Source organism: Indicator indicator, chromosome 2 (assembly GCF_027791375.1).
Source record: "Indicator indicator isolate 239-I01 chromosome 2, UM_Iind_1.1, whole genome shotgun sequence".
NCBI lineage: Eukaryota > Metazoa > Chordata > Aves > Piciformes > Indicatoridae > Indicator > Indicator indicator.
The window spans coordinates 35,126,972-35,139,944 of record NC_072011.1 but is presented as its reverse complement, the minus strand read 5'-3'; the positions used below and the strand labels follow the sequence as shown (position 1 = coordinate 35,139,944).

General features: G+C 37.1%; 1 protein-coding gene across 8 annotated transcripts in view; it reads left to right on the top strand.

Moving 5' to 3' along the window:
* The first annotated feature begins 330 nt into the window (after positions 1-330).
* Positions 331-12,973, top strand: part of RGS7 (regulator of G protein signaling 7) — a 246,391-nt gene continuing 233,748 nt past the window's right edge. For 7 of the 8 annotated variants that reach the window (XM_054398828.1, XM_054398848.1, XM_054398871.1 and 4 more), the window contains exon 1: positions 340-417. In XM_054398828.1, coding sequence (XP_054254803.1) covers positions 340-417 — 78 coding nt within the window. Of the gene's footprint in view, positions 418-12,973 lie in introns of all 8 variants that reach the window. The other variant, XM_054398879.1, reaches the window with a different exon arrangement.

Below are 12,973 nucleotides of genomic sequence, written 5' to 3'. Positions count from 1 at the left end.
GAGTGTCCCTCGGTGAAGCTTGTGCAGCTTCATGAGGTGTCTGCATGATATGGTGGATAGTGGTATGTCAGGGAGATATTCAGAGTGACAATTCATTAACATCTAAATTAGATTAACATATTACATTCATGATTTACAGCCAAAAGAGAGTAATGACAGTAAATGATGAAATAGCAGCTTTGCTCCAATGTAAATATCTGGAGTAAGAGTATACTCTGATTCTGATAACATTCTGGTAGAAAGTCAGGTCCATTAATCATCAAGGAAGGAAGGACACCTGAGGCAATGTCTTACTGAAACTGCTTTTACCTTTTACAGTGCAGATCAGATTTGTGGGACATGGCACAAGGAAATAATTATGGGCAAAGCAGCAACGGGGTGGCTGATGAATCCCCAAACATGCTGGTATACAGAAAGGTAAGCCTTTGTATATTTCAAAAGCTGAGGAAGGGACTTCAGGAAATGGTGAAGTCCTGGACTCTTTTGCCCAGCAAGTAAGGCCATTATTTTTTTCTAATTCCATGAATAGATGCTGCTGCTGTGCTTTGTGTTGAGTAGAGCAGTCTGATTTCAGAACATGATCACTTACCACTAATTTGGAAGATTTTGCATCTGTTGACATTTGTGCTGCCTAATGTAGGCCATTTAAATTGCATGTGCAAAGTAGATCTCTATCCCAGATACTACTGGTGACTCCTGTTTTGAGAAATGACTGGCTCTTTTGTTTCAAATGGTAGAATATGCATGTGTCCACTTTGCATCATATTCAGAAACAGATGGTTTTCAGTCTGAAATACTTGACATCTTCCATTCACTTCATGCATTGATATATATGATATGCGATGGTGGTGGTGCACCAAACTGGAACATGTTTTAAGTTCAAACGTTCACTTGTAAAATCTATTTTTAAAATTAATTAATGTATTTTAAAGGTAAATATTAACTGTATAATACAATATTTTGTATTTCTGTCTCTGGGCAAAGATTTCTAGAGTGCAGGAGAGTCAGAACCATTAATTTATTTTATATGAGGGGAAAAACTGATTAAAGATATTATTTATCTGCAGTCACCGCAACTTAAAAAACTCAAGCACATGCACTCCAGGGATTCTCTCTGGGAAGGATTTTTAACGTAGTTATTCTAATAGCATCAATACACAAATTTACTGAACTCTAGTAATGGGGCTTATTTAACCGCCGTGCTTTCATTTAAGTGGCAGTAAATGCTTGGGGATTTAGAAGTGCATTTATACATAATTTTTCAAAATAAAGATTTTTAGTTGCATTTATAAAAAAATAATAACAAAATAAATTATAATAATAATGGAGAAAAATAACTTCCTTGTCACAAACTGAAGTATATGATTATGCAAATACTTGGTTATTTCTAGAACACAGTGCTTTCTGCTTGTTTGTGGTTGTTTTTATCAGATGGAAACAATATTTTTACTTTGTTAGAGGTATTGACTTTTCCTTTGGAAGTTATCTGTAATAGAAAGCATCTGATATATAGTCAGTTTAGCCTTTGAGGGGAACTGAGGTATTGTCAGTATCCGTTGTAAGTGTCCTTTTCCCAGAAATTAAAAAAAAAGTCTCAAATTGAAGTCTGATGCATTTTTTTTTCCTTTTCCTATTTTCAAGTGTGTTGCTGATTTCAGTTAGTTGGTTATATTTGTTAGTTTGAAAAATTAGGCTCTTTTTACATAAGTGAATGAATTTATTAACTTAGCCTAGCTATCGATTTATGCAAGAATATGTGCCTAAAAAAAATAAGGGTTTACCTTTCCAGTAACAGCACGTGTGTTTTAAAATGCAATTGTATGTATGAATTTATATGTGAGAATATGCTGTATATATTAGAAGTAGTATACCAAAGCTTATATTGTTCATTATGTTTCTTTTGATCTTTCTAAACAGAATCTACATTTGTCATGTAATTCCATACTAAGAAAGAAGTCCTTTCTTGGGTTATGACACAGAGGAGGAACAGAGAAACTGTTTCTCTTTTCCCATGTATGAGGAACTGGTCAAGCTTGTGACCCATTATAATTAGTGTGGCCTCATGACAAAATTTAACGTTGCCCTTGAATAGCCTCATAATTGAAACAGAAACACCATATTTGGTGATGAGAATCCTGCTGATGTGGGGGAAATCTGAAATTGTGTAGTGTGGATAGGACACGAAACCTGAGGTATATGCTCAGCAAATCAAAGCATCAAACACCTTTGCAGTTGTCTGTAAATCAACAGTAAAGGGATGATATCAGTTTGTGTCTTCCAGTGTAGCAATGGTCTTGTTTCTAAAGTGCAAGTGGTGCACTGAATATTAGCCTTTGAAAAGCAATGATCTTCTACAGCATTTTGTGCCATGTTTATTTTTTATATAGATCAACTTATTCTTGTAGCATGGTGAATCAAAAACATAATTTAAGATCGTGCACTCTGCTGTTGAGTATTGGCAGTATTCAAGGAATAGGGAACAAAATAAGAGAACTTTAGAAAAAGAAAACCTCACCTACTTTTTTTCTGCAATATGGTATTTCAGTAATCAAATGTGTAATAAATTATGTGTCTAGAACATAAGAGGAGCATAGTTAGGTGGAAATTCTTCCAGTTCAGAACATATAATCGCTGGATATAGTTCTCTAATAGCAACAACTAAATCACAGGATTCCTTGTAATACATTTGAAAACACAATACTTCTCTGTCTGTCATTGTGCTGGAAATGAAAGCACTGTGCAGAGTGAACAAAGAACTGGATCTGCCAGCTTCATGAAGGACTCTCTTTTTGGGCAATTGGAAAAGTATTAATAGTTGTCAGGAAAAAAAAGGCAAATGTGGTATTGGCTGGCTTCAGAAGAAGACTGAATTTGAAGCCTTACATTTTGAATATTGAACGTGTTGAAATCCACAAATGCAGAATTTTATACAACATAAACACACAAAGTAGCATACATTTTGTGATACATGTACCTGCAAGGAATAGATGAGTTATCTTTTACTGCTTATGTTAACAAAGAACTAAAATTTGGCAGTGGTGATCGAGGACCATTACTTTGGCTATAAACCACAATTTTGTAATTTGATAATTTTACTAGTCAGACACAATCTGAACTAAGTGTGTTCTATACTACATGGAGTTATAGCCCTGGGTTTACTAAATCCTGATTCTGTCAGGAGCATTTTAGAGAAAATTCTATATAGAATAAAGTTTTTGTGTTTACAAATTCAATGTTTAAAGCTTGAATCTTTATAGAATGATTTTTTGCACTTTAAGTAAATTGCAAACTTTTATTAAAAAGAGTATTTTTCTATTTTTTGTAATGTATTTGTTTTGTGATTAGTTACTTATTTGAAGAGTTGAAGAAAGATTATCAATTGTAATCTAGAATAATGGAGAGTGTAGATGTCCTGTTATTCTCATAGTAGCTTGTATTCATAGACAAAGAAGGGTTTACTTACATTTTACTTATAGGTATGAAATCTACATTTAAAAATCAGCAGAGGGTAAATAAATACTCAGTGTATGCGTAACTTAAAATTACTTATCTGTGATAGAAAAGATCTTTGTCTTTCTGGTCTGTGCTTTGTTTACTTTTTTTAATCAAACATGTTGCAAAGATTAAGACTTTTAATTTGTAAGTTTAGTGGTTATTGTGTTGGTGTCTGAATTAGCATCATTTGAGAGATGATAGATTTCTTTTGTAGCAGTAAGATTATCCTTGTCTGAATAGTAATATTTTTCTCACTGACACTTTGATTCTTTACCTTCCTCACTGTCTTGTGTGTTAAAACAGCTTTTGCCAAAGCTGATTAGAATTACTAACAGTTGGGGCTTTCAATACTGTAATGAAGATAATGAGGTGTTTGTTCTGTTCTTGTGACAATTGTTGAAGGTCATATATGCCAGTACTCATGTATAGCAGGGTCAGAATTTGTGATCTGAAGTTAGTTTGTAGTTTATCGTTATCTGATAACTATTCATTAACTATGCAGTAACCATGCATCCAAAGCACGGTACTGAGCAAATAGCTATGCAGTGACAACATTTGAGGAAATAGTGATCACCATTTTCTAATAATCATTTACCTCTCCTCTACTTCTGGCAGAGATGACTTCCAGCATAGTGTGCAGATTATACTGTATTCTCATGTGGCTTTTATCAACTTCTTCCTTAAATACGGGTATTGGAAAAAAAGCCTGTGAGACTAAGGAAGGATATGGTAGGTGGGTTTTTGATAAGTGCTGTCACTCACTTTGGTAAGGGAAGAATTGGTCTGATACTATGCATTTCTGAATATGTCATTGCAACCTATGGAGGCATCTCGCTCCCACTGTATAAAGTACTGAGTGCTGGGGAGAAAGGTCAACATTTGTGGACCTCAGGAATTCCAGCTGTAGGAAGAACAGAATTTACCTCCCTATCCTGTATGAATGTCATCAGCATATAGTTCCCAAGTAGTTGGTTGATAGTGAAGTAAGCTGTTACACAGGTAATATTTAAAGGGCAGCTACTTAATACTGAAGGATAGTGTAGTTGCTAGGTGCTGTGGAGTGCCTTTCATGTGGTGAGACTGCATGTTTCTCTGTATGCTCTCACCCTCATGTTTGTATCAACCCCCTGTGAAGTGATTCACTTTGATTCTGTATCCTCTCCAGGAGTGGTTACTGTTAGTACTAGGTGTTTTGGCATCGTTTGTGATAAGAGCATTATAAAGGATTTCATTGTTTTCACAACTGTACAGAACCACTGAAAATGCCAAGGAAACACGCTTGAAAATATATCTGAGTCTGCAGGTGGCTAGATCTGTGAGAGGGGCACCTGCCCTGTGTATTGGCTTTGCTGATTCCTGCTGGTATTTTCCATCCTTTCTGCTCTCCTCTCCTTTCCACTAGGTATAGAAATGCATCAAATGATACTGCAGTGAGAGGCTTCCTGCTGCTCACTGTTCTGTGCTTGATGTGTTCGGATCATTGGCATTACTGACAAATGCTAAAACTGCACACAATTCTGTGCCACCATGTTACTTGATTCTTCATCCCACATGTGCTATCTGAAAACTGTATGTGCCTGTTTTGATTGTTCATTGTCATTTTCAGTTTCTCTGCTTCTTTCTTTTGAAGCAGTCTACATTTGTAGCTATGGAAACAATGATGCTATTGATAATGATGTTAGAAATTGTTTGTTTGCGAGTTTTGAGATTTGTTTTCTTTTACTTCAGACTCATTCTTTGTGGACTGCAGGAATACTTTTAGTATCATGTGGTAACATTTGACAGAGTCCCACCAAATCTAATAAGAACTATAATGAGTCCAAATTAAAATACTTGTGAGTAAATACAACTTATTAAAATGTGGCTATTTTCCCAATTCAGGAATCACAAACCAATTGAACCATAGCTGTAATTTTTAATATGAGAAGCACTACAACAGCTTCTTCAAATCAGTCTATAGAAGCTGCTAAAGGGAAGAAACTTGGCTTATGAAGTCCTTTTACAAATCTAAATCCCATGTCAAGTCTAGAAAGAACAGAATAGAGTCACCAGCAGAATATGTTTAATTGGTTTTCACATGCTATGAAACTTTTCAGAAAAAGTGTTGGAGAAAGGTAAAGTTGAAATTACCCTCCAAAATAAAATTGCTGGACTAGCTCTGACGGAAGCAAATGAAGCTATATTTACAAGCAAAACTACAATCTAAAATATGAAATGCAATGAATATGTACAAAATGTACAATATTTACATATATTTGCAATTTATAAACAACACAAGAACCCCCCTGGACAAAACCAGGGGGTTACCAACAGCTTCCCTCTCCCTGTTCCCTTCCCTCCCCCTGTACATGGGACAAGATGGTAGCTGGTTTGTACCTAGCCACAAGAAGAACACAGGCCAAGGTCAGCAAGCTAGCAGAAGCACCAGTTAGAACAAAGAAACCAAAAAGAGAAAAAGTTAGTTCACACAGCTAACTTTATGTTGGCTTCCAGATCAATGGGATTATTTAGACATTTTCAATATTTTCCCTTTTACATCCAGTGGTAATTTATTTACGTTCTACCACTTTTCTAGTCAATTTGTGGAAAATTTTCCTAGGCACAGCCTAAAACTACTACAATCCACCCCTCCTAAATAATTTCATTGTTTGATAGTGCTATTCATCTAATCTAAAACTATATCTACGGTAATGAGTAGTAAAGTTCATGTTTTCAGTTCATCCTCCATTCTGGCTATCTCAGATATATGCAAGTGAAGCTTTTACTGGATAATATGCAGACGTCTTAACTGATAGGGATAGTAGCCTGACATGTGGACTATTTAGTGTTCTCAAATTTGGGGCCAGTTTTGTGCTTGCATGTGTGTATATCTGTGTTTAAAAACTTTATTAGAAGCTGCTATCAATCTCTCTCAGTTTGTTTGTACCTCCAAAAAGATGGCTTTGTAGGCTGAACTCCAGAGAAGCTGACTTTGTCTGTGAAGGTGATCAGGGCATCGAAAATGAGAGACATCACTCTTGCCTTTTCTTACTGTTGTTATCTACTCTTGCTGTAAATATATTTTGGGCTAAAAGTTTATTGCTGATGAATAGGAACTGGGGAGATGACACTGTAATGTACATTTTATCCATATTTTTCCAGTGAAGATGCCTATTTTTCAAGATTTTTAGAACTGTGCTATTTCTGTTTGATTGTGGACATATTTTACAGCCATTAAATTAAACTTGAAGTATTATTCAAATGAGAAATCCTTTTGGGGACGTTTCTAAGAATTTATCATATTGTATTCATATGAAAGATGTGCTGGTGTAGTTTTGGATAACCTTGAGCTGAATAGACCCCAAGGTCCACCCAGAGAGAAATTTATCCATCACAGTGAAATCATCTCATTCACAGTGAAAGCATTCTCATACCATTCTTACCAAAATCAGGTAAAGCTGTAATTTTGAAACTTTATTAACTCTTTTGCATCAGTTCTGCTGGGCCAAAATGACGTGCTGAATCTTGTTTGATTGACATAGCGTGAAATTCTAAGAAGGAAGGATTGTGCCACAGAGGAATAGATAGCAAGCACAGAGGATCTCTTCACAATGCAGTTCAGATGTACAAGGATTATCTAGCTGTAAGTGAAAATTGCTTCCTATAACATCAAAGAATTATTTTTTTTTCTTTCTATTCCAGTTATTCCTGATGGTGTGGATGGTCATATAATCTGAGTGTATGTGCATACACACACAGTACTTCAGGTGTCTAATCTAACAAATGGACTGGCAGTTATAAATGCCCTCTCAGCAGTCCATCCTGTTGCCCTGGGACAAGCAGTGATGGTAGGGTCTACCCGCTTTCATGATGGAGTCTATGATAGAGTCAGGAATCTTTGTTGTTAATTAAATAGCAAAGCACAGGAAAAAAAGAAATTGTACATACAGCCCCTGTGGAATTTCTTTTAGAAGGAAGAGTATGCCATCTAAGCTCTCTTGTATTGTAATCTAATTACTGCTTCATAATTGAATAAACATGAACAAAAGGTTATATTAGAGGACATTTTGGCAGTATCTCATGTACATGTACACTATTGTACTTTTTCTTACACATTGTAAAAATGAATTGTGCTAAAGTATTCTGAATAACTGTTATTTAAAAGCACCCTAAATTCTAGTGGGAAACCACAGTTTTTCTGATCCACTTTTATATTAGGATGAGTAAGTAGTTTACTGAATGTTTTCTGAAAGAAATATTATTGCTTCTTAAACACCTACATTTCTCTGAACTGCAGACTGTTAGAATTATTAATCTGTGAGCAAAATTCTGCCCTCAGATATAGATTCACAGCATCTCTTGGTATCAGCAGGAACCATACAATTGCATTTGATATAGAATCAATACCAACAATGTTTAATAATAGCCTCTACTGGTTTGAGCAGAAACAGAACTAACCCTGTTCAGAGATTTTACTTTTCAGCTAAGTCTCTTCTAAGGGATCATGCTTTCTGAAGTTAGCGGCATATTTTTGCAGACAGTGTCTGCTTCTGGAAGTGCTAATGCTTGATTTTTACAGTTATTACTAAGGACTGGTATGCAGAAAGGGTCACTGCTAAGTCTTATGTACCTTGTCGGGGATGCATTAAGAGGTTGCATCTGGTGGGAGGAGCTGACAGGACAGGTGGTCCTAAACTGACCAGTGAGGTATTCCATTCAATAGAATATTCATCATATTTGGTATAAAGCTGTGGATTCACAAGGATTAAGCTCTCTTCTTTGATGGCCAGTGTCTGAGGATGACCGTCCAATCTTTCTGCAATCCCATCCCATGAATCTATCCAACTCCAGAGTTTGGTTCTTTTCTGCCACTGAGTTCACTGTCAGACTTCCCACAGCATCCATGGTGATGGTGATATAATTGCCATCAGGAGGATTGGGTTCAATATTGGTTTTGTATATATTTGTATATGCTTAATTTACTTCATTAAAGCTGTTTTAAGTTTTCTTTTCCAATCCATAAGCCTCTCTCTTTCTTATTCCCTTTCTTTTCCCCTTTGGGAGAGGTGTTAATAGAGAGTGTCTGTCATCTGTCTAGTGGCTGGCCCAGCTCTAACCCTTGACATAAACCTTTGAAGCAGATATTTTACAAAAAAAATGACCTGTTGTACACTTTTGTCTGTCTGTCTGTGGGAGATTATATAGAACATTTTGTGGCTATACCACAAAATCCCTGATGTTGGCACATTTAGTGCTGCAAGCATATGTGTGATCTTAAAAATAAGTTCTTGAGTAGCTTATTCTAGCTCTGTGATATGTAAAATAGGTGGTCTGCAGTATAATTAAATTTGCCTTGCCAAAATTCTGTCAAGGTCAACTGTTTACTTTATACAGATTACCTTAAATTTATCAAAGTACTACATTAGATGGTAAAGTATTACAATCATAGGAATGCAGTTTTAGACAATTAGAATACTATAAACAACTACCTAGCTGCTCACAGTATTACTAGCTTTCAAATGACTTGTTTTTTTAAAGAATTACTAAGCAACGACAAATCTAACTCAAGTCACTAGGAGCTAAATTCTTTTAGTAGCTTTTTGTAAATCATGTCTATTACTCTGTGCAATCATCACATCACCAGAATGAAATATTTGGATTTTGGGTCCTGTGGTCTGGTGCAAATACCAGTGTCCATCAGAGCAGAAGAACCATATTAATGCCCAGTAAAGTTAATGCATTAGTCTGGTTTCCAAGAGAGGACAAATGCCTTTGGCTTGTTTGAAACAGTGATAAATGGTATACTCCTTTATCTCCGATAATTTCTGAAAAACTGGTAGTATGAGAATACAGAATTTTCCTGCTATAGGAAAATCTTCTTAAAAATTTAAGCGACTTTTCTCTTCTACAGACAGTTGTGACCTGAAGCACTTGGGTTCATTTATAGTGGAAATACCATAATTCTGATCTTGCTTCCTCTCTACCAACTCCACATCTATAGCATTATTTTAGATGTTGAAATTCATGTTCATCTCTTTAGTAAACACACTGTCTTCTTATGTTGAGGTGTTGGTATTTTGTTTTGAGGTACATTCAGAAGAAAAGCATGTGGACATGTTATGTTTGTATTTTTCTGTGTTGATATATCTGTAGCTGTTAAAAGACCCTTTGTGTTCTGTGAAATAGTTTCTCTAAGTAGATATTTTTATGAGACTTATTCTTGGTCAGTCTTAAAAGATATGGAGTAGATTCAAGGGGAAAATGCTGCATGTGAGGCACTGAAAGAAAAATCCTTATCATCACATCGTTCTGTCACTCACAATGTGTTTGCCTTCATGTGAGCTGTATCATCTATTGCTCTTTCTGGCAAATAGGGCAAGAGGAACAGGACTGAGGGAGACCACTAGGACTGTGCAGGCACTTCTGAAAATGGTTCCAGAGTTTCACTAGATGGTGCTCTTTCCCCTGGGTAGTGAACCAACATCCCACAGGGATGCTGTTCTCGGTGTCTTCCATGACAGATGTTGATTTTGGCATCCCAGTCAAATTGTTGATAAAGTCTTTTGATAGTGGTTTTAGGTCACTGATGCTTGTTCTGCAGTTTACAGGCTGGGAAACCTCTACTCTCATGTGTTCATCAACCAGTCTAAACATTGCTTGTGTTTCACAAAGGAGGCTGCTGGGCTTAGTGTTCTGTTGGCAAACTGAAGGGATCGTTTCTGTGCATAAAATTCACAATCTTAAGTATAAAACAAGAGAAGGTGAAGTGATTTGGGGAAACTAGTCAAAAGAGGGTGAGAGTAGATAATTTCCATTTTTTCCCTCTGTGCATGGTAATGGCCTTCACATCCCCTGCAGAATAGTATTTAAGGATCACCAAAATGGAAGTGAGGCTTGCTACAAATTCACAGTTGTTCAAGTGATTTTGTCCAGATGTCAGTGGTTTTGTTTGTTGTCTTAAAATGCCTTAGTGAGAGGAAACTATGTTTCTGTATGTTCTTGTTTTTCTCCCTTATTCTGCCTTTTTGATGTGATCCATACAGGCATGGTAAATGGATTTTAGTTGAGTAGTCCACAGTTGACATGAATATTGTTGATTTCATTTTTGTCTCTTTTGCTGGCTGTCCTGAATAATACTAACAAAATGGACTATTTACATGCTTACTCATTAGCCAGTTAGACTTCAGATTGTTACTAGAAAAGGTCTGTGCATTGCATTGTCAGCTATCCTTTTGAGGTGGGTACCTTCTTGAATGTTTGAAGCATGTAGAAGATGTAGTTAAGAGGGGGGAATGCTTCCCCCTTTTAATTTTTTTTTTTTGGTAGAAGTAGGGATGAAATTTTATTTAATTTTTGCGGCCCTACGTGCAGAGTAACTGCTGTTCTCACTCAGGTTATTAAGGTTAATTCACTGAAAAGTAGTTCATGGTTCATGTGTCAGTGAAATACTACAGATGTTGTTATGCAGTGTTGGTGCTGCACTAGAGGTGTGAATTCCAGCTTTTTTCCATTGAAGCAGGCTATATTGTAGTATGAATTAAATAGTACATTATGTTTTGGTTATATTTTACATATTCCCTTTAAAGCAAGTTAATATAATGATGACTTTTGAATTAATTGTCCTTCTACAAGCTAAATAAGTTTTCATAATTGACATATCAATTGTAACATTAACTATTAATGAAGTGAATAACTTCTGATAAGTGAGAATAAACGAGATGATAGTCATTAGCCTGTGTAACACCTTTTTCCTGAAAGAAGTGATGGATTGAGTTTTGGGATACAATCTGCATTAGAACACAGTGGGAGAGAGTGGCATGTTTTATTGAAATGCAATGGTAGCCATAGTTTTCACTAATGCTAGGATGATTGATGCTGAATGATCTGTTAGATCATTCTTCTAATCTGTCAGATCTCAGCTGATTGCCTTGGTTAAAGAGTGAATGTGATCATACAGAGGGAAGCTCTGAGTGTAAGAAAGTCTAGGCTGTGCTGCTCAGTGGTTTTGAATAGATCAGCCTGTATCAACCAAGCTGAAAGGCGTACAGGCACTTTGTATTTAACTCCTTAGGATGAAATAAAAGGTAAGCATTATTTTAAAGAATGTGAAACATTTATCTTAAAACTAAACAACCCCTCCCTACTTTTCTGAGTTAGGAAGATTGGAATCACAGGAACTCTTCATTTGTGCAGTGCTGTAAAACCTGTAAATTTCTCAAGGCAGGAGAAGTTTTGTAATTTTACCAGAAAGCGGTTTGCTTAAGAGCAAGGAGAGTACCTAAAATCAAGTACTGCATTTAGCAAGTTTGGCAGTGGGAATGTGGGTATAAATTATACTCCTGCTGTCCTGTTTGACAGAATGGTAGTAATTTTGTGCCTCTCTTTGTCATTTGTAATCTGGAGATAATTCAGATGGATTTTGAAGAGAACTGGACAGTCTATAGTATAGTGATGGCAGTCTTACAGTAACAATATTGCCTTATTTTTCTGATATACATTTTTTTGATTGTTTTTCACAATTCCACTGTGATTCATCACAGATACAACATTTGGCTTTCAGATTAACACATTTTGTGTCACTTTTGAAACAAAAGGCCTGTGGCAAGTGCTGTCCCCCACGGATCGGTACTGGGTCCGGTTTTGTTCAATATCTTTATCAACGACGTGGATGATGGCATTGAGAGTACCCTCAGCAAGTTTGCTGATGACACAAAACTGGGGGGGTTGGCTGACACCCCCTCAGGCTGTGCAGCCATTCAACGTGACCTGGACAGGCTGGAGAGCTGGGTGCAGGCAAACCTCCTGGAGTTTAATAAGGACAAGTGCAGGGTCCTGCATCTGGGGAGAAATAACAACAGACACTGGTACAGGTTAGGGGCTGCCCTGCTGAAAAGCAGCTCCACAGAGAAAGACCTTGGAGGGCTGGTGGACAGCAAGTTCTCCATGGAACAGCAATGTGCTCTTGTGGCCAAGAGAGCCAATGGGATCCTGGGATGTATCAAGAAAGGTGTGTCCAGCAGGTCTAAGGAAGTTCTTCTACCTCTCTCCTCTGTCCTGGTGAGACCACACCTGGAATACTGCATCCAGTTTTGGGCTCCCCAGTTCAAGAGAGACAGAGACCTGCTGGAGAGAATCCAACGGAGAGCCATGAGGATTATTAAGCATTCCCCCGATGAAGAGAGACTGAGATCCCTGGGGCTGTTTAGTCTTGAAAAGAGAAGACTGAGAGGGGATCAGATCAATGTCTGCGGGATGGGTGTCAAGTGGAGGGGGGCCAGGCTCTTTTTGGTGGTTCACAGTGATAAGACAAGGAACAATGGGTTCAAACCAGAACATAGAAGATTTCACCTCAACATGAGGAGAAACTTTACAGTGAGGGTGACAGAGCACTGGAACAGGCTCCCCAGGCGGGTTGTGGAGTCTCCTTCTCTAGAGACTTTCAAAACCCACCTGGATGCATTCCTGTGCAGACTATCCTAAGTGATTTTGCTCTGGCAGG